Consider the following 27303-nt stretch of genomic DNA (forward strand, 5'->3'; position numbering starts at 1 on the left):
AAGAATAATAGGCTAAATGCACCATCCAAATGAAAATTTACCAATATGGTGAACCATTAGAGCACATTTATTGGCATAATGCATGTCCTGCTGTATGCAGTGATTGCAGTACTTTGTCTGTTTATCAACCCGTAAACCATTAACATTACTAAACAATATCCCATATTACATGGTACAAATCCTTGTGATAGTAGAGTATCTGCAAGAATGAAAGGGAAAGTTTATGGGACTGTGGTGAGACCTGCGATGTTGTATGGATTAGAGACAGTGGCATTGAGTAAAAGGCAGGAGGCGGAGCTGGAGGTAGCAGAGCTGAAGATGTTAAGGTTTTCGTTAGGAGTGATGAGGATGGACAAGATTAGGAATGAGTTTATTAGAGGGACAGCCTATGTAGGATGTTTTGGTGACAAGGTCAGGAAAGCGAGATTGAGATGGTTTGGACATGCAGAGGAGGGACATGAGTTATATTGGTAGAAGAATGCTGAGGATGGAGCCAGCAGGTAGGAGAAAAAGAGCAAGGCCAAGGAGGAGGTTCATGGATGTAGTGAGGGAAGACATGCAGGTAGTTGGTGTGAAAGAGGCAGATGTAGAATACATGGTGATATTGAGACGGATGATCCTCTGTGGCGACCCCTAATGGATGCAGCTGAAATTAGAAGAAGAAGACATGGTACAAATCCTTGAGGCATGAAGGATATGCCTTTGCCCCTATACATACCTGGAAATGTTATCTTTACAATGGATTTAATATAGATAACCAGATCTTAAGATCTATTGTTACATTAGACTTATTTTCCAATGTCTTTGTGTAAAATTTTAACTTGCCAACCCACTGAAGTTGAATAAAACAAATGCACATTTACATTTTTATTGGGTCTTTTTAAAACAAATAATTGGGTTTTATTTATCAGTATGAATATGTGGAGTATGCAGAACAGGTTTCTGCCAATACACACTAGAATTAGTTTATTTATCGTATATAGGTATGCGGAGCTGTACAAAATGGCTTTTGATAAATCCTACACAATCAAAATTTTTGAGCATATGCACACACACACCCACACACACATGCTTACACAGAAAAAAAAAAACCAAATAGTCAAGCATGGTTAAAATGGAAAAAAAAAAAAATATTGCTGTATTTTGTTGGCCTCTCCAAAAGTGAGGTGAGTTGCTGACAACAAAAATTGCACTGGGTAAATGAAATCGACTATGCCACTCATCACTCTCAGCAAAGCTGTTCCTGTGATCCTCAAAAACAGTTTCTCTGCACAAAACTGTGTGGGCCAAATCTTCAAGTAATATAACATCTTTGACTGACACACATGACTGACAGATTGTTGTAGTGGGATGGAAGACCCTCGTATTCAGTTTACCTACAGTTACACTTTTCTGCCACTAGTCACGTCTGGATGTGCACGACTGCACCAATTCACACCAAAGAGAAAAAAACTCGATAACCCATATTCTGTGTGTGGAAATGTGTCTGTGGGTGGTTTGTGCAGCCTCTGATCCCAAAGTCTGAGTTTAAACAAGAAGTTTTATTTAGATGTGCAGGTAGTCCCTGAGTTACGGTGGTTCAAAAAAACATTTTTTTCGTTCTTATGATAACGATGGGGTACGACAAAATGAAATATATTTTAGGTTTCGTGCGGCAGGCAAATGTCACAGCAAATATGCGGTATGACAAGTTGGGGTGCTGCTAGGATGTACTGAATGAGATTGCAAAGTTTAGTTCTCTTGGTTTAGGACGCATATTTATTTGTGTTTTTGCTGTTTAAAGCCCAATTTTAACTCTTGTCTCTCTTCATTTTATGGGCAATGCCAGACACTGAAACAAAGCATACAGGGTGCTTCACCCTCCAATACATATACATATTATAAAGTTTATACATTATGGTACTGTAAATTGCTTTGTTTTACTAAATTATGTATAGTAATTTGATACAATTATTATTAGGTTCATTGGGGGTCTAGTGGTTAGGATGCTGCGCTCTCACCGCTGTGGCCCGGGTTCGATGCCCGGTCAGGTAACCAACCCCAGCCACTTTCAGTGCCGGTCCCAAGCCCGGATAAATTGGGGAGGGTTGCGCTAGGAAGGGCATCCAGCGTAAAAACATGTGCTAAATCAAACATGCGGAGGATCCGCTGTGGTGACCCCTGATGGGAGAAGCCGAAAGAAAGTTTAATTTGATACAATTATTAACAATTTACATCATATTTCCCCATACTGAACACCATTCTTTAAGATTCCTGAGTATGCTAGGTCTCGATATTTGTTATTTGTTATAAGTTATGATGGGGTCATTGGAACATTTTTCCTTCGTAAGTCAGGGACTACTTGTGCTGCTAATGTTCAAAAAATTACAATCAATAAATTTCTGAATGCAAACTCAAAACAGCTCTTCAGCTTATGCTTTTTCTTATGCCATTTATCTTGATTAATGACTGCTAGCAATAACATTCATTAAAGGTTTCCTTTTCCCAACACCAGCCAGTTAAACTGCAAGGAAAAGTACATCTTTCATCTGACATATGTAAAACATAACAAATCAGCCATAGGAATATTCTGTTTCTCAGTAAGACACCAAACTAAAACCTTAGGCTTAGCTGATTATGACTAAGACAGGAAAGATCTGTGGATCCTGTGAACTCTGACAGATGCAGTAAATGTTGCACAATGATCCCCTGTAGAGATTCTATTCCAAAAAAAAAAAAAAAAAATCACCAACCGATGCTGGTAATAATAAATCAGAAAAGCAAGTCACACTCACCTGTAAATGAGGATCTCGTCCGTGGAGCTGTTGTACTGGATCTGGTACATGCGAACCCCAGGGATATGGCTTTGTGAAGGCCAGCGGATGGTGACTGATGTGGCTGTTAACTCAGTCACACTGACCCGCTGTTCCACTCTTGTCTGCCCCCCACTGCTGTTTGACTTGATGGAGGTGGGCATGTCTGAGGGTCCTGGTTCTGGTTCGAGTTTCGGGTCGTAGTGTGGCGAGGGGTTCACCACAAGTTCCACAGGGGCTGTGGCCTCTCCAGCCGCATTGGATGCGATACAGGTAAACACACCTGAATCTTTTACAGTGGCTGTAAGGATGTCCAGAGAGCCATTTTCAAAGGCGGTTGTTCGAGACGTGTTTGCGATCAGCTTGCCGTCCGGACTCACCCAGTGTGTCGTAGGTTCAGGGTCTCCCACAGACCTGCACCTCAAGCTCACCTCTTGACCCTCCATTACAAACATCTTAGAAGTGTGGCGTGTGATCATAGGTGGCTCACACACAAACTCCTCCTCACGGATGGTCCAGAAGTACTTCCCTGCTAGTTCTTTGGGAGAGGCACAAGTCTCAAGGTCGTCCTCTCGGGTCAGTCGCCTCAACCACACCAACTCACAATTGCAGTGCAGTGGGTTTCCACCGAAACTCAGCACTAGTGCTGTTAATGGCGAGCCCTTGGTTTTTGCATAAACCGGTATACGCAGAAACAGAGGGTCTGGAGGAATTTTCTTCAGTTTGTTGGAGGTCATATCCAGCCTGGCTAGCTTGTGCAGGTTGGAAAAAATGCCCTCCGGCACAAACTCGATCAGGTTGTGATCCAAGCTAAGTGTATTGACACTGACAAGGAGAGCTATAGTATCCCATGGCACATTTACCAGGTTGTTGTAGGACAGATCCAGATCTTCTAATGTTTCTAGGAAGTCTTGAAAGGCTCCATGGGAAATGTGTTGCAGCTGGTTGTTGGCCAGGATTAGGTGGCGCAGGTTGACCAGGCCTTGCAGTTGAGCGTCGTCTAGGGCTGTGAGCCGGTTGGCATCGAGGTGCAGCGCATGGAGCTCCTGCAGGTCAGAAAAGGCATAGGGCAGGACGAGGCTGATGGTGTTGCGAGACAGAGTCAGATGGATGAGACTGCTCATGTTGGCAAAGTCACGGTGCCGGAGTGTTGTGATGAAGTTGTCCATGAGCCGAAGTTCAGCTGTCTGCCGGTCGATGTTGGGTGGCACGAAGAGCAGGCCTGTCTTGGCACACAGAACTGTGTAGGAGGGGAGGAGATTCTGACAGGTGCAACGCTTTGGGCACAGCATAGCGGCAATGGGCAGCACCAGCAGAGACAGGCACAAGAGCGCTCGTTCCATGGCTGCACACCTGCGAAATCAGAAGAGGTCCAACACAGAGAGAGAAATTTTAGCATGCATGTTGAGTACACACTCTGGAATTCTTTTCCTGCCTTTCTTTTAAACATAGACATACACCCAAGAGAAAAGCAAAGCACCACATTTTGAGCCAAAACATTTTTATATTCAGACAAAAAAAATGTAGACACTGAACAGTCAAAAAATACATCTACTAGCTGTCATTGACATATTATAGATATCAAACATGTCACAGTCAAGCAGGTTATTATCTGATTCAAAATAATTTGTCAGTTTGGTTTATGTTTGTTCACATTTAGCAGACCCTCTATAGAGTCAAGCACAATTTCTAAAAAGTTTTTTACTTCTGGAGTGTTTGTACTGTAGATAGTTTGATATATATATCATATATATATATACAGTCTTATCCTCTTTCCTCAAACATACACACACACACACACACACACACACACACACACACACACACACACACACACACACACACACACACACACACACACACACACACACAAAGAATGGCATAATTACCCTTTTTTTTCTTAAATGTGCCTATAGGATGCTTCATCTAAAATGGTATCTATAATTAAATTTGTGATCACAAAGCATTCATTCAAATGTCCCCGCCAAAAAAATTAATAAATAAATTTAATTAATTACTTCCTATTTTGTGCAACTATTTTAAGGCATAAAAAAGCAAAGTAATTACTTAATCTCACAGATACTTGGACCATTGGATTAGAAAAATTACAAACTGCCACAAGCAAAATCAGATGATTGCAACATTTACACCTAATGCATTCAATCCCCTGTGCTGATACCCAGGACAAGAATAAATAATGTATATGATGCTTGGAATCATTTAATGCATTCTAGTGTTACAAAAAAACATCCACACTGCCACTCTCTACTGAAATGTATGCAGGCAGGAACTGCAGAGCAGAAAGAATAGAAAAGTGGAATTTGTGTGTGTGTGTGTGTGTGTGTGTGTGTTATAGTGAGGTTGCGCCAGAGCTGCCAGCATGCTAAACTTAATTGCCCTCCACCACATCATAGTCAGAATATATGACATCCACTCCATTTTCATTCAAATTTATATATGATACAGTGAGCCCGTTGCACCAGCTGTGTGAATGAGTAATTATTTTGCGTCAATGCTCGCCGCCAATGCTAATGAACATCTGATTTGTGGCCTGTATTGTTTGTGCGTGTACTTCCACATTAATAACTTTTGCATAAAAGCACATAAATGTAATTATTTTCACCACCAGCACACGGCTTGAACGAATATCAAGAAGCTGTGCACGGAGAGATGAAAGGGACATGCCATCTGCAGAGGAGGAGGAAACGGCGGAACTATTTTACGTCGCTCAGTCAGCAGGGGGAAACGTCGAGCTTTGGGTTTGCGTGTCAGAAACGGTAAGTGCATTGGAAAGGAATAAGAGTAGGAATGTGAGTATTTGAGCGAAAGGAAGTGGTGATGCATCCAGGCCAGCTTAAGCCCCCACTCTCCATTACGCACAAAGTCATGGCCAACCCATTGGAGAATCAGCCATTATCCACACAACTAACTAAGGAAAGGTCTTTCTTTTCAGCCTTCTCGTTTTCCTCCATCTCTTTACTCTGAGGAATGTTGCATCAGCCTTATACAAGCACATATTTGTTAAATGTTATCTGAAAAATGAAAGAGTAAAAAGATACGCTTCACATATCAACACCCGAGACACACTTTTAGTGCTCCTTCTATTTCATAACACTTCTCTACATCCATTCCCAGGATTCCATACTTGCCATCTTCCATCTCAGTTTGTGTCACGTTAGTATGTGTAATTCAACCACAGTATGTTGGGATAAGATGGATAGACAAAGATGCGTGTTTACCTGCTATGTTCATTTGTAGCACTAAGTATAGTAATAGTAGAACTGATTATTTTACAAATCTGTCGAGCTGCTGAATTTTACTTACAGCAGCCTGACAATCGTTCAGATCACAGCTTTTTTGCAATCCACCTGTTATATCAATGTTATCATTTCTATAGTAATACCTTATTACCAGAGACTTTTATAGTGGATGCTTTACATATACTAAAACTATTAATAATAAAAATAATAAATAGGTTGCCATTGAACATGCATTAAAAGAGTTTAACAATGGACATTTCTGTAACCTGTAAGACCTGTAACTATAATCTGTAGAAAGTTTAACATTGCCATAGAATAAATAATATAATTTTCACCCTAATAATTAGGGACAATTTAATATGTAGTCATATTTATATATTCTTTCTTTACAACCCATTTCTAGTCTTTTTTTTTTTTTTTTTTTTTTATAATTCCGAGTTTTTTTGCGCTTCTTTTGATAAATATACTGTTGTTTTTCAAATATAGGCTAAAATAAGTGGAAACTATGACTATACACAGGTTTGAGTATTTTAAAGATTTATTTTTATTGTAATATTATGAAAAAAGAAATACTACACTCATTTGACTGTAAGATATGATTCCTTATATATAATTGCCCAAACATGAAGCGTTTTCTGTAAAATGAAAAAAGGGACTGAATTGAATTACGGGAAAATGCAACAGAAAAGCAAGAGGTCACTTTTTTGTGCGTTCAGCTTCATACTTTTTCCACTGTAGACGTTTGTGGAATTTATTTCAGCCACTTAACTGCCAATATACACTCTTCTAGGTTTCATTTTTCTTCGGTCTGTCCCTCCCTTCTCACAACACCCCTTTCCTCATTCGCAACCACCGTGTGCATGAATTTTTCAGAGGTGCAGGTGACTCCAAGGATGTTTGAAAGGAAACAGCCTGAGCATGTGCAAAGCAACCCCAGCCATCTGAATATTAATAAAAAGCCATGTAGGTAAACATCAAGCACACAGAGGCCATATTGTAGTTATAGACTCTTCCTATACAATGGAAGATATATTCTCATGTAAAACTATGTCGTTGCAAGGTTTTTAGCATGAAAAGTTAATGGAGTGGCAACAAGGCTATGTTTTGATTGTCTGACTTACTGGCAGAAGGTCCAGAGGGACGTGAACTAAAATAGCAGGGTCTGATTATTAATACTTTCTATGGATTTCCTGTCAAATTGAATACAATCAAAATATTGAATAATTAAATATACTATATTTATTTTGCCTGCCACTTCAAGCTGTGAATGATTTCAAATCCTTTGGAGCTAAGCTTATTATTCAGTTATTAATTTTAATGCATTTTATGCAGTGACTGCTATGCATTATCAGGAACAGTAATAGGAAAGGTATGTAATTATGAAAATAAGGACCATCATCCGAGAGTTCAAGAGGTTAAAAGCAAGTTGCAATTTGGACAAAGCTACATATGTCCTTATTTTAACAAATTAGAAATTCCAGACATCTTACATTGTATGGTCTTACCTCAGCTTCAGGCTTAAGGAAAGAAAGCATACATGATCAACGTACTATGATAAGATATTTTCACAAATGACATCTCAGACATCTCATCAAATCGTGCTACATAGGGCCACTGGATTAAAAATTTGATCAAATCAGATTCTATAATAATTGCAAGTTGCCAATTGAAAGACACTGATAGCATATTAATGGCTTGTCAGAATAATGGCATTATGAGTTTTTGACTTGACAGTTGAAATGCAATGTTATATAAAAAAGCATTAACATAGGAGTAAGAGGCAGCAATTTCAGTAAGAAAAAAAAAAACACAGCAGAGTGTACGGTGGCCGAGGAGTACAAAACACTAACAAATCAGGTAACAAATTAACAAATTGGAAAACACTTACAAATCCGAAAACAAAATAACAAATGCAAAAACTAAATAACAAATCCGAAAACACAACGACGATTCAGACAAACCGGAAAAGGTAGGTATAGTTTGTGAATGGAAACTTACCGATCATTGGACGAGACACCTGTCATTCAAGAAATACAGGAAGTTTGAAATCTTATAACTTTGTTTCTTGTACATGTGTAAAGTTCACCCCTTTACTTTAAACAATTTTGATTTGTGCACCTTTAAATATAAGAAAATAACAGAAGTAAACATTGGCAAGCAAGGAGAAACTGTTGTACTTCCTGTATATCTTAAATGACATGTGTCTCGTCCAATGATCGGTAAGTGTTCCTTTTGCAAACTATAGGTTTTCTAAAGGTTTTCTTGAAGAGCAATTAGGCCATGTTTACTACTGAGTTGAATAAAATAGCTCTTTATAACAGACAGAACTCTGCTGGTGTTAATAGCTGACAGACAGAACCCTGTAAATAGGACAAATTGCATTCTAGCTGTTATGTACGTTGTTATTAAGAATTAGTTTACAGAATTAATTTACCGAATAAGTTTCTTCTTTCTTCTTCTTCTTTCGGCTGCTCCCATTAGGGGTCGCCACAGCGGATCATCCGTCTCCATACCACCCTGTCCTTTACATCTTGCCTTTGCGCATGTGTTTATTTTTTGTATTTTGTTGTGCAGAACAGTTGGCATCCTGTCCTTGAGCTGACTTGGGTCTAATTTCAGTCTGAACTGTAAAACATTGTGGTAATATGACATCTTTGGCCACATGCTTTTTCTTCATAGCCCTGATTGAGGCAGAGGGAACTGAGGAAGAGGTTGCGAAGTGGTATTTGCACATGGCATGCTCTGCACTTCCGGAGTGTTGCTGAGTGCTACATCAGAAGCCCCAAGGATTACACCCAAGCATAAGGTGTAAGTTTCAGTCATTCTCCTTGTGCCTGCATGCTGAAGTCAGGCAAAAGTGTCCAAACAATCCATAAACAGCACTTCACCCATGACCCAAATATGCCATTTCAGCCAGCATGGGTGCTAAAGTGGCACCATTTATGAACGTAATTATTAGGGGAAGAAAACCCCAACAACTCTCACAAACTACCCCGAAATGCGGTGTTTATCGGCATCTGATAAGTATCATGTAATGGTGGTCGAGTGGAAGGAGGGGCAGGGCAGAATATAGTTTTTGACCGCTTGAGTGCTGAATAATTGCAGGTTGTTGAGGTTTTAAAAGAAAAGCACGGGTCAGATAGGTGCTTGTCCAGCAATTATTCTTTACTATGCATTAGCCAGGAGCAGGCTGCACCTGCATGCATTACCAGACTGATGAGAGGTGAGAGGAGAAAGAGCATATTGCAGCTGGATTAGCATCACGATCTGTGTTTATACCACTCAATAGGTGCGTTTCCTATTAACTGAACCCAAGCCCACAAAGCAAAAACAAGCATTTGGAAACAGCTCTTGCTGTGACCACAAAGATGTATTTTTAACACTTTCTAGAGAGGAAAAGTGACCAGTCATAATTGTTAACTACCATTATGTGTTACTTAACTAGTAATTAACTGGTATTCCTTTGAAAAAAAGGAAAAATTGAAGCCGAATGCCCCTCACACGTCTCTGAGTTGGTTACACATTGATTATACACTTTTGTAACATAATTGCTCTGCCTATGAATATTATAATCCGGCTCAATTACCATAATAAAGCTAGCTTGTGGCACAGACAGTGATTTGGGTGTACGGGGGGCTGCATGTTTGTTATTTCTGGATGAGAATTTCAAAAATATATACAGTGCTCTGAAAAGTCTACTGCTCCTGCGGTTCACATTTGCATATTTACGCGTCTATGAATATTCACACGGCACATTCTGAGAAGTCATTTTTAACCTGAATTTCTCAGCTGGCTTTCGCACACATCCACACCTACATCAAATTCTTTTGTCTTTCGCACACATCTAACATCCAAATAGTCTCTTTCTTTTTTGTTGCATGTACCAAATTTGTTCACATTTGCATAAAAAAACAGGAATGCCAGATTTCATTTTTGTCCTCAAACACTAGGCATGCTAGCTCTCGAGCCTCTCTGCATTTCAGGTAACCAAAAAAAAAACAAAAAAAAAAACCAGGGTGCGAGATGAGTATGAGTGTGACAGAAGAGCTGTGGTCCTCCTATGCACGCTCTTTGCAGATGCACTTGACAGATCCATCAACACTGCGCATGCAGTCGATGCTACTGTGGCTTCCAGGGGCTGTGCATCATCCCAATTATATTAAACAACCAAACCCACTCTATCTGGCCCTCTTCAGCCCACATTGAGCCACACTGAGCTCCCGAGGAGTAGGACTGTGAAGTTCATGAGATGACAGTAATGATGCTGAGGCATCAGTGCAGGCAGCAACAGTAACACTAATCTGTCAAGTTCAGCAAAAGAGTAAATGCTGTTAGTGCTAGTAATTACTACACCTCATGATCCACCCCAGTGCTGTCTCTAATAGGGCTGACCTTCAGCACGGAAAGCTTCTGCGAGAGTTCAGAGGAAAAGCTTGAAAACACACTCGTGCATGCACACACACACAGTATACACATAGACACATATGCATAAATAAATATACACATTTCAAAAGGAATCTTGATGTACAGTTCAATTCAGCAATTATATACCATTATATTGCCGCATAACTAATACCAGCAATGGACAAAAAATATATTTTTTGCTGCTGAAAGTACAAGAAACGAGTTTACAGAAAAAATAGCTCTTTCTATTTGCCCTCTAATATTGATTTATGACTGCAACCTTTTGAAAGTCTTATGAGCCAAAAGGATTAGGAAGTGATGAATATGTAATGAAGGAAGTGATTGTATATATATTCGAACAGAATCTCTCTCGCTTCCATTCCTATAAATTTGTCATTAGGTTGCACCTAGTCTTGCAATCCAGTGCTGTAACAGGTCTGGAAAAACCTAGTTTCCTTTATAAAAACGTGGCCAAGACATTTTACAGAAAGAGGCCATTTCATTGATGACCAGCTGTTTTCCATTTTGTTGGCTGTCAAACACGGATTCATGGACCTTTTCTGGAACTAACGATTACTTGGTACATATAAAAACAGCCAGTGTGAGAGACCCGGGAGAGACAGTCAGACATCAGCTGGTGAAGGTTGTGGGTAGAAAAAATTGAAAAAGATAAAGGATGTCCTTAATCCCACAGGTGGACCGTCTGAGGCTGAGACTAGGCCAGACAACCCATAGAACGTACAGAGAGTATCACGTTTGCTATTTTTAAATATGAGGGGTATTCAAGTCAAACCAGGACTTTTAATTTTATATATATAAGGACTATAAGCCGCTACTTTTTTCCCACGTTTTGAACCCCGCGGCTTAAACAACGAAGCAGCTAATTTATGAATTTTCCCGGTTTCACAAACTTCAAGCCAAAAAACTGAACCCCATAACATTAGACCAATGAAATTTCCAAACGGAAACGAAAAAACGCACCTCACCTGTGTTCTGAGCTGCACGGCATTGGGAGAAAAAACTTTCATCGGGTGATTTTTAAACGCACGACGATGCCAAAAGATAAACTCCTGAGAGAAATAGTTGTGAAAGGAAGGAGGAAGACAGTGAACAATGACTTTCTTGGTCGGCTACTGTTTAGATACAAGCCGTTGTAACGCGTTGAGTCAGGGTGAAGGGAGAGCTCGCTTCTGGCATGCTATTCCCAAAATACCGCTATGATATAAATATATAAATTATAGATAATATGGGTTATATAGATAATTGGTGCAATTGGTGAACTATTAAGAGATTCATGCTGAAGGCTTTGAGCTGAACTTTTACAAACATGAACTTAAACACACACCCAAATACTCTATACAATTCATACACATCCATGTCTACTGCACCATCCATATTATATTATATATAAATATACAAATATTATATTATATTATATTTGTATAACTGTTTGCATGCTGTTTTTGCACACCTATTCGATTCCTGCTGTTGCTGTTTTGCACAACATTTTGTGTACATGTTTACTTGTACAGTCTTGTTTACAGTTCTCCTCTTTTCACATTGTACAAAAAGTATAACATATTTCACAGTAGGTTTACTGGTCAGCACTTTTTGGTGTTTTTGTGTATCTGTCCTGTTTTGTCTGTTTGCACTCGGTTGCACAAGACCCACTTTTTGTGGCGAGGACACTTTAGTCTTCGGCTCTGTGTTCTGTAATGTAGCTCTATGTTGTTCGATGTAGCACTAAGTTTCTAGAGAAACGTTGTTTAATTTCACTGTGTACTGCATCAGCTATATATGGTTGGAATGACGATTAAAGCTTCTTGACTCATAAGACTATGGAGTGGAAGAACTTCACAGCATATAGCCTCAGTGTTGAATGAACACCAGCAAAGTTTCAATTCTGATTACTTTAATTACATCCTTACTTGATCATCTTCTGTGTTAATTTAAGTCTATCTCTATGAACATCCTAATGTTAATTTGACAGAATGACATTTGCATAAGATTTCAAAGTGAACTACAGGGATTGTGGGCAAATGTGTGTAGAGTAATGATTTTGCTCAAACTGGTATGCACATTGCACAATTTATATAGCATTCACATGGAGAACATGAGGCATCATCACCAATGACAGCTGGAGAAATCTGCCTATTAGAGGCTTGCTAAAGTTGCATAGTGAGCCTGGGAAGTCTCCAAGGAAACCGAAGAATGGTAAATTAGTTTCTTCAGCCAGGAGATGAACATGCACGTTGATGCAAGAAGCGAGGCCAACTTGCCTAAGCTAGCCTCGATGTCCACCTCCTCTAAAGGCTAAACAGACCATCAGAAATCTCTCTCGACACTGTGGACACATCATTAAGTCAAACCAAAAAGCCGGGACATGAAAGACAAGTCCGGTTTCTTAGCTCCTTCCCTCAGATTTGCTCTGACAACAAGAAACAAATGGACAAGCCGGCAAACAAATCGTGCACATCATGAACGCCAGCGAAAGAAGTGGAAATATCTGTCCTCTGAGGACAGCTCAACAGCTTCCAAATTTAAGGTGTGGAATGAAATATGAAATAAATATGCCATCTACAGTGGCTCTGAGGCAGGGAAGAATGTGCGATTGGAGTTATCAATCACAAAAAAATGGTTTTTGGAGGAGTTTGGTACATTCCTATATTTAATGACTGCACCCCCCGAGGAGAAGAGGAACAATTTAAACTACTATCTTCCCGTTATGCGCTAGGTTGCAACTTTTTACACCTGTAATAAAAAAGAAATCTGTCTTGTATTCCATTTTTATCGAGAAAAAAAAAAAAAAAAAAAAGAAATAAAGGATGTAGGCTGTAGGCTGTTAGCATATTTTTCATATTTATGTATTTTTGTCAGGCCCTTTGTTATCTCTCAATATAAATGGCATTAAACACAGCTCAACAGTGTACATTTTGATAAACTAGATTAGGTACATTTGTTGTACCCAAAAATTGTACATAGGTACAATTTTTGCCAATTGCAAACTAATAATTATTATTATTCCTGTCATCTCTGCCCAAATAATTTGCTTCAAATTTGTTCCTCATAACTTCAATGTACATTTTAATAACGGTAGTGTCACCACTCAATAACTTTAAATCGGACACAATAGCTAGATATAGTCTAGAACCTCAGATTAGCTTCCAAACAATTTTGTTGTACATTATTTTGTACCATTTCTAAAAAAAAAAAAAAAAAAAAAAAAAAAAAAAGAACAATGCATGGAAACCTATCAAGTCGTGATCTTCTTCATATCTTCTTACTGACAACTTGTTCTTTCTATTTAGCTTAAAATGTGACTAACATGAATAGATTATATTCATCAATTCAAAGCATGGGGTAGTGTCAGGATTATGCCAAGAGACATAGGATACACTTCCTAACAGCTACTACACATTCACCTTTCTTTGCACCTGGTGTATATTTTTTCCGATCATTAGAATTTGTATATATACAACAACACTCCCTGGACTCTTTGGCTTTCATTGGTCCTCTGTGGTTGTCATTGGTATTTATTTGTATGTATGTTTTACGGTTTGTATGTTAAATACATTTATCTACATTGTATTCACTTCCTTGCATGAATGGTAGAATGTAACAAATTGAGCCATTATGCAGCTCACTATAAAAGTTCTAGCATACCCAAGTATCAGATTAAAATATAATAATGAATTTAAATAATAATAATAATAATAATAATAATAATAATAATAATAATAATAATAATAATATGTATTTATAAGTGCATCCGGACGGAAATGAGGTATTGTTGGTAGAATTTCATGGAATTTCTTTTATTTTGAAATAATGCTGTAACATAACAAACACACATGTACAAACTCACCTATATACACCGACCAGGCATAACATTGTGACATTATAACATTATGAGCGGTGGAGTAAATAACACTGATTATCTCTGCATCATGGCACCTGTTTGTGGGTGGGATTTATTAGGGAGCAAGTGAACATTTTGTCCTCAATTTGATGTGTTAGAAGCAGAAAAAATGGGCAAGCGTAAGGATTTATGCGACTAGACGACTGGTTCAGAGCAGCTCCAAAACTGCAGCTCTTGTGGCATGTTCCCAGTCTGCAGTGGTCAGTATCTATCAAAAGTGGTCCAAAGAAGGAACAGTGGTGAACCAGCGACAGGGTCGTGGGCGGCCAAGGCTCATTGATTGAAATATATATATATATATATATATATATATATATATATATATATATATATATATATATATATATATATATATATATATACAGTACAGACCAAAAGTTTGGACACACCTTCTCATTCAAAGAGTTTTCTTTATTTTCATGACTATGAAAATTGTAGATTCACACTGAAGGCATCAAAACTATGAATTAACACATGTGGAATTATATATGGAATTATATACATAACAAAAAAGTGTGAAACAACTGAAAAATGTCATATTGTAGGTTCTTCAAAGTAGCCACCTTTTGCTTTGATTACTGCTTTGCACACTCTTGGCATTCTCTTGATGAGCTTCAAGAGGTAGTCACCTGAAATGGTCTTCCAACAGTCTTGAAGGAGTTCCCCGAGAGATGCTTGGCACTTGTTGGTCCTTTTGCCTTCACTCTGCGGTCCAGCTCACCCCTAAACCATCTCGATTGGGTTCAGGTCCGGTGACTGTGGAGGCCAGGTCATCTGGCGCAGCACCTCATCACTCTCCTTCTTGGTCAAATAGCCCTTGATGCCTTCAGTGTGACTCTACAATGTTCATAGTCATAAAAATAAAGAAAACTCTTTGAATGAGAAGGTGTGTCCAAACCTTTGGTCTGTACTGTATATAAAACATATATAACATATATGATAATCATGTATATTTTAAAGGAAACTGCTTGCAGGATCTGTTAATAAAGCAGGTTGCTTTTAGTCTCAAACAGTAATATAGAAATAAAGTTAGATCTACAGTATTGAATTCCTGGTGAGGGATCCAGTGTAGGAGGTTCCCTTCGAGCCTCGAGCCTGAACATCCTTTAAGATACCAAAAAGAACATGCATCAAGACTCTTCTGAGTACTTGCACTTCGAGAGGTGATAGAGTGTTTTTCCCCTAGCTGTCCGAACCGCTGAGTCACTGGCTGTTTCCAAACAAAAACAGAAGATTCACCTATTTAGCAAGCACTTAAATGAATGCCTATAAAAAAAAGTCGTGACTGTTTATGTGTTTTTTTTTTTCCTACCTCGTCTTCTCTAATACTCTTTTAGTGCAGTGTTGCTTGTCATTAGTTTTCCATGCGCTTAGTTTGGTCCTGTCTCTGCCCCTGCTCTGTGATTGGTCTGTTATCAAATGTGTTCACCTGGTAGTTTTTAACTTTGAATTGTTTCTTCTAATATCCCCTTTTGTTTCTCTTTTTTGCTGCAAATTCTTATCATGTACCGGGTCCGAACCTTGATTTACTTTTTGCTTAGTTTGAACTTTTCTTGAATTTTACATCATTATACATTTTTCTAGTCCCTGGTGGTCAAGTGGTTAGGATGTGGTGCTCTCACCGCTGCGGCCCGGGTTCGATCCCCGGTCAGGGAACCAACCCCAGGGCATCCAGCGTAAAACATGTGCCAAATCAAACATGCGGATGATCCGCTGTGGCGACTCCTGAGAAGACCCCTGGGAGAAGCCAAAAGAAAGTTTTTTTTAGACATTTTTCTAGTTTGTTGATGCTTTGTTGTACTTTGACTGCCACTATTGGCACAATTGGCACTATTAAGGATGATTCATGGATTTCCCTGAATAAATATTACACATAGAACCCTTGATTGTGTTCTGCCTTAACTTAACTAAACATGATGACTAAGGTGAAAACAATAACTCCAGTAGAGATTGAAATTAGTCAGATATTTCTTTTGAAATGGACAGGAACATAATAGTCTTATGCATATCTCTAAATAAAAAAAAGCACTTCTGTATGTCGATCTGGAACTCATAAAAATGAATCATATTGCACCTACAGGGGCTTGTGGCTGGAATGGGTGTAAGATAAGGGTCATCAAGCACAAGCGTTCTGCATTTGCCTGGTGCTTCCCTACATGTTCAATCCTGGTACTTATAATCTCATCCTGCAATGGCTAGTCATTACCTTGATCAGCTTGGTCCAAAAGAGTGTCAAATTGTGTCCTGTGGATTACTTAATACCAACCAAGAAAAAAGATTTAAGAGTCAAGGAGATTAAGAAGATGTCAAGAAGAATTGTGTGAATTGTAGGATTTCACTTGTAATCCTTCTGGGATGACAAAGCATGCAGAGCTAACATGGTCCCTGGAACATAAGTGTGTGTTTGTGTGTGTGTTTGCTTAAAGACAGGTACAAGATGAGCACAGAGGAAGCAGAGGGGTGAAGCTCATCCAAGAGATGTGTCCCACGCTGTGTTTGTGGAATTGAACAGCTCTTCTGTGAAAATGTGAGGCTAACCTTATTCACACCCATCGTCCTCACATTACTGTGTGGGGATTGACATTGCATTCATTTTCGAGTGCCAATTAAACGTATGTAAAATATGGCAACGAAATATGTTATTTACAGGTGTGTATGTGTTTGGACTGGATTAAGAGCTATCCTTATATAAATGTTACATTAATTTGTCCAAGCTATATTCACACTATTCAACCTGGCCATGTGTGACTTAATAGTCTGCTTGGCTGGGTTACATGACTGTTCTCTTTTTCCTCCTTTTTTTATTTCTTGTCTTGCTGTTTTTTCTTCTGCAAAGGCTGTATTATCTGAGCCCATCACTCCCTGAGAGGAGAGCAGGAAGTGGGAGTAAGAAAGAGTGAAAAAGATAGCATGAGCCAGAGAATGAGTGAGAGAGACATGGAAGAGACAGATTTAAAGATATATATATATATATATATATATAGGTTGATAGAGAGAGTGAGAGAGTGAGAAAGAGAGTGGGAATTAAACTGTGCCTTATATTAGCGAATGAATAAGGGAGCTTTGATCTCAGGTCTGAGCAGCATGAGTGAGTGATATTGTTTGAAAAAAGAGGAAGATAAAGATAAGAAAAGGAAAAGAGAGAGAGAGAGAGAGAGAGAGAGAGAGAATAAAAGAAATGTGTGAGCTTTGCCCTCAGAGCCTGCTAGACCTCTCACTCTGTGCAGAGTAGAATGCTAATGCTTGGTTAGCATTAGCCTCCAGTCATCCTGGCATGCCAGCTGAAACGGAAGCGTGTTAGCAGCCATGTTGGACAGTGGTGCCTTTTTTCCTGGCAGACATCAAACAAGTGCCTCTGCTTTCGTCTCCCTCTTTCACGCTCAGTAACACAGAAGGAGCAGTGTTGTCACTGATAATAACTGGCCTCCGTTCAGCAAGGAAAAAAGTGCACCGAACACTGCTCTGACTCTCAGCTTCGGCAAAGAGCGGAGGGCTGTAACGAGGAATACAGATTCCGGTTTAGATCACAGAACCGATGGAGTTCAGCCAATGGCAATAAGGGAAGGTTTTAGCTGTCCAGCAACATATCATTGAGTGCTAGTGCTTTCAGTTCAAACCGAATCCACACATACATACAATGCACACGGAGCCCTCAAAGCGTTTCAGAGTGCATTACCCCTCCACCCACGTGCTCACAACAAACCAGCGCTGCACCCACACACTCACTCAGTCTCAAAGATTTCTCACTTTCTCACCTTATACAAACTCACAAACATACACACACTTGTACAACAAGAAAGGGAACACGAAGAGAAATCATGACTCTCAGGAGGATGGGGATATTTATGAAGTCCTACATACACAGTATTTCAGGAAGGTTTTTCCACAGTAAAAGGTAACAGCGCACATCAGTTTTTGCCCTGTTTTCCCCTTACAGTTTTAACATAAGACAATTTAATATTTATGGTGGTCTATGGGTACTTGAGATCACGACTATTGATCTAAATCACACACATATCTGAGAACCATATCCATATCCATCAAACTATGCATATACAGTGCAACCTCGATACTCGCGGGGGTTGCGTTCTATGACCCGTCGCGGGTAACAAAACATTGCGAGGTTTTGACTCTCTTCTTTTGATGGTTCCTTTCTCAAGGGGAATTGTACATGTACGATACTGTAAACTAAACAAAATATTGTGAATTATTTGTCATAAAGGTTTTATTTACTACTTTAAATAAATAATACAATAATACAATAGTTTTTCAAACATTTTAAATTATATTTTAGTACAATCTGTTTTGAAATGTTACTCCGAACTGCTAAACCGCTCGCAGGTTCTCGCAAACTATCAGATTTTTCGTGATCACTCTTAGTCCGGTTCAATGAAAAATCACAAACTATTGAGGTCGCGAGTGTCAAGGTCGCGAGTATTGAGCTTCCGCTGTATTTGTATACATAAATATAATATACACACACACACACCAAACTTACTTTACTTCATGGCCACCAACCAGACATAACACTATGACCACATGCACAATATTGTGTTAGTCCCACTTTTGCTGGTAAAACATTCCTGACTCATCAACCATTAACAGCATTAACTTCATCAGCAATATGAGCTACAGTAGCTTGTCTGTTGGATTGGACCACACGGGCCAGCCTTCGCTCCCCATGTGCATTACCACTGTTCATTCCTTGGAACACTTTTGATAGATATTGGCCACTGCAAACTTGGAACATCCCACAAGAGCTGGAGATTTGGAGATACTCTGACCCAGTCGTCTAGACATCACAATTTTGCCCTTGTCAAACTCGCTCAAATCCTCACCCATTTTTTTCAGCTTCTAGCACATGAACTTTGAGGACAAATGTTTAATAACATGTTTGCATTATTGTCTATGTTCAGTCTCAGTCAACATTAAACATGTTGGCAACATAAACAGATTGTGGTTGTACAATCCAGTTCTCAAAAATGTAAATGGGCAGAATGCAAAGCCTTGGCAAAGCTCTTGTTGTGCTCGCAGAAACACACACATTTTACTTTACCAAGTGTCAGCAATGACCTGAATAAATATATGTATAAACATGTTCCTTTATTTGGAAACATGCTTACATGCACAAAAGTCGTTTTTGCTATCTGCAGAACTGAACGGTAGCCATTAACACAATAGAACAAGGTGCTGGTTAACACCTGCACACAATTCTTTTATATCAGCAAATACTTATTCTATTAAAAGAAAGACAGAAATTGCCAAAAGGCAGCCATGGGTGATCATGGGTATGCAAATGAGTGCAGCAACATGATGATATATACCTATAAAAAAAAATCGAAAATAATTTTGCTAATATAAACCACTACATGATAACATTTATTTATACATTTATTTTCAGTAAGCACTTATTCTGGTCAGGATCATGGTTGATCTGGAGCCTTTCCTTCTAAATCATCCTGAATATATACAAAAGTATACACACACTCATTCACACCTCCAGGAAATGTAACCTTGCCTATTCACCTACTGACAAGGAAGTGGGAGAACCCAGAAGAAACCCACATGAGTACAGGAAGAACATGTGAATCTCCACAGAGACAGTAAACTAAGGTCAAGCTTGAGATTACACCAGGAAACCTGCAGGTGTGAGGTGGCCGTTGTGCATTTACTTATGTAGAATTCCTTAAATTGTTAAAAAAATTTTCAATATTTGTCAATATCTTTGCACACACAGTGTTTCGATTCTCCTTTACTTTGAAAAAATAATAATACTTTTCAAGCAGTAAATGTAAAATTTGTGTATTGACTTGTTGTCAAATGTGATATAAACTAGCCTAATCAGCAGAGCAGTAGTTATACTGTGCCCTCAAGGTCCTTGTAAGACATCTTTTCTGAGGCGTATGATGAGTGAACTGGCTGTTGGTTGCTCACCCCACTGGCAGCTCACAGATTTAGATTTAAAAGTGAGTTATTGGGTGATCATTTAATTCTGGAAGGTAAAATGCTAATGATGGTGTCCCTATTCCCTCTTGTGTAATTCAAACCATTCCATGATTAATCTTCCTCATTATTTGAATGTACTTTCTTCACACACCATCATCCCAATAAGCATTAGGATGACTTTGCCTTTGAGGAAAACAAAAGCATGCAGCACTTCAGTGAGTCAAATCACATCAATAGAGTTGGTCCACTATTGCTCAGGTGTTTTTTGATCTGTTCAGATGATTTCTGTGCTATGGTCATTCCACTGGTTTGCTAGTGCAACAATAATCTAATCAACAAAACTAATGTACTAAGGAATTCCAAGAATTAGGTGTTTAAAATCATGGTGTACATTATTTATTTATATACGGTTAGAGAATGATTGTCCTGCTTCAGTGTCATGGCTCCTTAGCAGTGGGATAAAGTTCTGCCTCCAAGGCAAATAGTCCCATAGTGTGTCATATTTGTCTGTACTAGTATTGATTGCTTAATACACCAAACTGGCTTTTTCACAAAACTGGCACTTGAACAAGTGTCTAATCCTTAATGACCCCCTTCAGATTCTCCAACATGGCTGCACTTAAATCATCAGCAGTTGGTGGTATAAACAAAGTGAAGACCTGTTATTTTTGGCATATAGATGGTTTGGAAAACTCTAGAGCTGTCTATAAATGACACTATATGAACGAAAAATATGTGGACACCTGATAAAAAAAATTAGCTTTTTACATTCCACATGTGGTCGTCATTTCCTTTAAAAAAATAAAAAATAAAAAATTCCACTCTTCTGGGAAAATGTTCCATTAGATTTTGGAGTGTGGTTGTTGGTATTAGTGCTCATTCAGGGTGTTACTAATTTCAGGTAGGTTAAGGAAGCCTGGGTGCAGTCAGCATTTCATTCATCCCAAAGGTGTTTAAAAGGGTTGTGGTTAGTGCGCTATAGCAGGCTAGTCAAGATCTTCCACTCCAAACCCATGTGAAACTTTTCATATAGCTTTCTTTGTGCACAGGGGCATTGTCGTCCTGGAACAGACTCAAGTTTAAGAGAAGGGAAAAAATACTCTTGCATTCAGAGACATCCTATGCTATATTATGCCTCTAAATTTGTAGTCACAGTTTGGGAAAGAACCATGTATGGCTGAAAATTTCAATGCTATTGACAATGTAGTGTATAGGCAAAAATACTTCAGGTGAAACCCTCAAGATCAACTAAAACTGCACTATGATTAACAAAAGAGAACAAATGAAAAAAGAAAATTCATGACTAACTCTCAGCAGGGATTTGAACACTGCACTAAACATGTTTCTCTCTGCAATGCTGATGAGCCAAATCTTCAAATTCAACGTCCTATTGGATTTTTCGATTTTCTATATGACATTGATTTACATTTAATCTGTGACACCAGTCTGCATCAGTCTGCTGTGAGCACTGAAATTAGTTATCACTCTCTCATCTTGATATAAACACTACTTTGATAGATATGCATCCATTCTCTTGACAGACTGTGGGTACAAAAGCCTGGTATTATGTGTAAAATATTTTTAGTTGTCTGTGTTTCCCGCTTCAACTCTGATGTATTCTAATATAACCATGTGTCAGCTCAATCAGCTTTTATGTTGGGCAGAGTAAACAGATTGTGGCTGTGGCTGTACAACCTAGCTCTTGCAATATTAAGTGGAAAACATGACAAGACTTGGAACAGCTGTCTTTTGTTGGATTTGCACTCAATTGTTAAGGAAGAAGCTTGACTAATTCGAAATTAAGATAAAAAAATTAAGTTGGAAAAAACAAAACAAAACACAAACAACAGACTTGATTGCTATTTTCTGAAGTGACTTAGTTTCCTGAGGTATTGGTATTTTTAAAGAGTCTATTTTGATATCTCACCTGGAACATATTATACATGTTTAAATCAATGTCTAGGGCATTGATTGAAAGCTTCCAAACATGCAACATAGTGGCACGGATTTCGCCACTTTTGTCCACTGTGGCAGATTGCTGACTCTAAATTGCCCTTAGGTGTGAAAGAGTGTGTGAATTTGTGTATGCTGGTGCCCTGTGATAGACTGGCATTCCTGTTTAGGATTATATGTCTAGGATCATATTACAGGCTCCAGATTGAGAGCAATCCTGATCAGGATAATGTGGTTATTGTAGAATAAATAGGCTCCTATATCCATCTTTAAAAATCAGCAATTTGTTTGTTTATGACCCTCATTACTTGTTTTTGTATTGCATCAATAGCCATTCACAAAAAGTGACAGAAATGCCTTCTGTATTCTCCACACAGCAGGGAGGGTTAATAGGTACGGTAGAAAGGCAATGAGAAATCATTCTCCCTTTAGTCGCAAGGCCACCCATTTCTGGGTCAAGGTCAGCTGTTTCTCACCTGCAGTGTCAGACTAATGGGACAACAGTTCACAGGCAGCTCATTAGGCTTTTAGATCCGTTTTTGAGATACGGTTCATGACTAATTGCACAGTGAAATAGTATTGGTTATTTAGCATTGCCTATTAGTTTATTTAGCAGATAGGACCACTTTTATGTCCTTCAATTAAGTGAATAAACATAATACCAACTTAGTATCAAATAAAACTTATTACTTAAATAAAATCCTTTGTAATTAAGATAAACAGATATAGAGTATTTTTTACTAACAATAATGTCCCAGACATTTTATACAGAACTTCTTATGTGCTTTGCTTCAGTGGTTTTCCGATTCGTCTCAGCAATGTCTTTTGTACGTTAGTGTTCAGTGCAGTTCAGTGCAGGTCAGTGACTCATTGCTGGTTGCTTTAGCAGTATGCCTTAGGTCAGTGTTCCTCTGCAACGTGAAACACGATTCACAGAGTTTTGTGGCATTTGATGTTTTTTTTTTTTCTTTTTTAGTTGCTTTTGGCAAATATGATGTCTGTATAAATGCAACCATAATTTTAGTACACTTAAAATAGACATACCTACCCTGAAGGTCCAGTCTGCACTTTAACTTTGTAGAACATAGTTTCATTTTAACTCACCTATAGTAGAGTGGGGAGTCAAAGTAACAAACCCTAATTTATTGTCAAGTTACAGACTTCACTGCCCTTTAAGAAGCAGCAGGAGATGATTGATGGCATTTACATGAGTCGGTGACTGAAATATGTCATTATCACTTAAAATATAAAACATAACAATAGAAAAAAATGAAGCCTAAAAACTCAAATCTGGGAAAATATAAAAAAGTGAAAGCATTAATCAAAGGCACACACTGAAATCATAAAACCTTGAAGAGACTGGTAGTGAATAAATACACATATTAAGAAAGGCTAATAGGAAATAGGTAGCTAAGAGCTGAGAACTGATATCTGGACTGGAGTATGGATTTGTGATTCCCTTTTTGCCACCAAAACAGTTCTGACCCATTAAGCATTAACAGCATTAACTACTAACTAACTGCTTCTAACACATCAACCTTGAGGACAAAATGTTTACCTTGCTTCTAAAAATATCCTACTTACAGGTGCCATGATGAAGAGATCCATGATGAAGAGATCCCTGGCCGGTCTGTCTGTCTGTCTGTCTGTCTGTCTGTCTGTCTGTATGTCTGTCTGTCTGTATGTCTGTCTGTCTGTCTGTCTGTCTGTCTGTCTGTCTGTCTGTCTGTCTGTCTGTCTATCTGTCTGTCTGTCTGTCTGTCTGTCTTGTCTGTCTGTCTGTCTATTGCATAGCATGGTCTTGGATCATTATGCACTCTATATTGCCATAAATATATGTCTTTTATCTCCGTATGTGCTTGAATTACCTTCTCCTCAGAGCTTAAAAGAAATCAGTAGTATCTATCAGGATCCAACATATTTTTCAAAGTATTACAGGATGCCATATTCAGTCATTTTGTTGAACTGAATTCTTTTCTTTTCTGCCCACTCTACAGAAGAATCCTTTCTCTGCAGCAATTCAGCCCAGCATTGGCCAGATCTATAAAAGATGAACCCACTTTCTATTATGGTAGTTCAGACCATAACAAGCAGTGTTAAGATCTATCTTAGTCCATCTAGCCACTCCACTTCACATTCAGAATGAGTACCTGCAGACACTCCATCAATTGTCTGGTCATCTCTTTCTTCCAGCAGCCCCAATATGCCATGGAGGTATGGTGGAAATTTCCACCATGGTGAATTTACCCTTTTACGGCTGAAGGAACAACTATTAGATTGTCCTGAGTGAACCAGTGATACGGTTGAAATCTTATCAATTTGCAATAACACGTTTTGATATGACCAGTGGGATGATGGCTAGAGAGTAATACCCTTTTAAGAAAAATGTAGCTTTAATGCTGATGCTAATCACTTAGAGTATGAGGTTGGTAAGTCGTTGCCTACTTGCTCAAAGGGCACCCATAGAGTATAGTCAGAGGATATGCAAAGATTTTAAATTAATTAATTATGACTGAGATTCCAGACATAGTGAAAGCGCACACATTTCTGTTGTATGATTAATTGCATAGTTTGGAAGAAGAAAAGAGGTTTTTGTAATGGATAACATCCATACCAAGGTTTAATAGAAGTATTTCAAAAACTGCTAATCAGAAATGCGTGCACACCATGGTGACCTTCTTTCCCACAAAAAAACGAACACAATTTCCACCATTTTTGGGCTAGTTTAAAGTTTTTTTTGCTGTTTTTTTAGGCTTTACTGAAAGCTGGTAACAGTCTATTCAAGTGTGATTATTGAATAGACAGCTACAAAAAGAGATTTTGACACTGCAATGTTGCTCAGCATTTCAAATATTCCTGACATTCAGCAGCAAGGATGCTGTGGTTGTTAATAATACATAAAATGCACACATAATCTATCGGTTTGATGCTGTTAGTCAGCTTTTTAATGTATCCATTAAACGCTATTATCTCTGAATAATTGCATTTAAGCACTATCAGAGTTGTTTTTTTCACATTTTCTCTAAGTACATGAGCCGTCTCCTCACTGAATGTCAGACAAAAAGTCTATCAAGCTGAGACACTTTAGTGGCATCAATTTGTGTCCTCTGCTTCAAATAATTAGACTGATCCCAATCTCACCTTATTAGAAAAATCTGAATTGAACTGTATTTTCTTAAAAGATCATAAATAACATAATCTGTAATTTTACCTTCCCGTGGGCTCACCACCTGCAGGAGGGACCCTAAGGGACGGTGCGGTGAGGATTGGGCAGCAGTCGAAGGCGGGGTCCTGCTTAGACTGCTGCCCCCGCGACCCGAATTACGGATAAGCGGGAGGAAATGAATGAATGAATGAATGTTATTTTTCAGATTATTAAAATGATTACCTGTATACAAGATAGCCTCGATCCGTGCATTCTGTTTCAACTCTATACATGTACATTATTATTCTGGATGAGTGATCATGTTGTTAATGCGGTTAGTGAGCCTTAGTAGATGTCTGCTATGGATATATCTACCACATTGCTAAAGCAATAATGCACTTGCCTGAAGTTTATCTGCAGTATTACGCCCTGTCACACAAGATTTTGTGTAAAAATGCTGCACACAAACACATTTCTCATTGATGTGAGCCACAGGGACATCATATCAAATATCACAGAGCTCAACATAAGCCAAGGCCTTTTACAATATTCAAACTGCCTTGCCAGGTTAGGGGGAATTCTAATGTTGGAAAAAATATATAAAAAAACAGATCTCCTGGGTAAGTGACACTCCATTCCTATTTCCTTTCTCATACAGTAAACTATTTCACAAAAAAAAAGAGATTGAGGTTGATCTATTTACTGTGGGGAGAATACGTATTGTACACATTGTGACAGATCTCTTATTGTACAACATGAATGATCATCTCATCCTTTCCTTAGGGACAAATTGCTGATATCTTTGTAGCAAGGAATGAGGTGTCATTTACCTTTTACATCTCAGTTTTACTTTTGTCATCCTGAGGCTTGAAATATATCACTTATTAAAATCTTGAACTCAAACTGTGATATGTAGCTTGGGCTTGTACGTGTATTTATAAAACTGACTGAATAATAATACATTTTCGAAAAAGCCCAGAAGCTAATTGGATAATCTCTTAATGGTTTAACAAAAATGCAACATCAGTGATATTTGTGATCAGTGATATTATGATATTTGGAGACAATAACATGGAGTGTACACAAATGCTTAGCAGTGGGAAATCAATAATGAGTGCTAACTGGGAGAGAGTTTAACATTAATAGAGATAAACAGCATTATAAAATAAATAGTCCTAGAAATACCAGGATGGTGTAAATGATACTTACATTTAAGTGAGATATTAATGCTTTCTGGAATTGTTTAAGGAATGATTTATCTGTTTACCAAGCCTATCCCTGGAACTCTATACACAAGGCAAGACTCACACTCAAACAACCATTGTAAAGCCTTTACAAAAGACTGGACTGTATTATTACAGCAAAAAATTAATTAATATGGAATGAGATGTTCAACAAGCACATGGATCAGATGGGGAGGAGTGCACAAATTAGTCCAAAACGGTATATATACAGTACTTCACTAAAGTCTCCTGAAATTCTTATTGGTATTTGCATGCATTTCAAATACTAGGGTTTTTAATGATTTTTACCTCTAATGCTGAAATGGGAGAATTGGGTTTACAGATTATATTCCAATTCCACTAAAAGATGCCCCACTTGCCGTTTTCTACATTCTACACTAATCTAATGCTGGAAATAAAAACAGATTTTAAGGAATTTTCAGATTTTTCTAAATCTGATAATCAGCATCGTCCACATCAGTGTCATAGTTGATAATCGAGTTCACCTAGCTTCTTTTATCCAGTAATACTCAAAGATTATGAGTTACAGCCAATAAAAGGTTAGAAAATTGCCTAATTAAAAACATGCCATTTTGGTGAAATATAATTTATAGTTTCTTAGAGATACAATTTATGGAAAAAAGTTAATTAAAAGATTATT

At 38.3% G+C, this 27303-nt stretch overlaps 1 protein-coding gene across 4 annotated transcripts in view; it reads right to left on the reverse strand.

The window, feature by feature from the left end:
- Positions 1-27303, reverse strand: part of LOC310732431 (leucine-rich repeat and fibronectin type III domain-containing protein 1-like protein) — a 190196-nt gene that overhangs the window by 13269 nt on the left and 149624 nt on the right. For all 4 annotated transcript variants that reach the window (XR_014535473.1, XR_014535474.1, XM_083552979.1 and 1 more), the window contains one exon: positions 2775-4145. Coding sequence is in view for 2 of the 4 variants with exons in the window: in XM_083552978.1 (XP_083409104.1) it covers positions 2775-4145 (1371 nt within the window). In the remaining 2 variants the exon portion in view is untranslated. The remainder of the gene's footprint in view (positions 1-2774; positions 4146-27303) is intronic.

This window comes from Silurus aristotelis (genome assembly GCF_946808225.1).
Source record: "Silurus aristotelis genome assembly, chromosome: 10".
NCBI classification, from domain to species: domain Eukaryota; kingdom Metazoa; phylum Chordata; class Actinopteri; order Siluriformes; family Siluridae; genus Silurus; species Silurus aristotelis.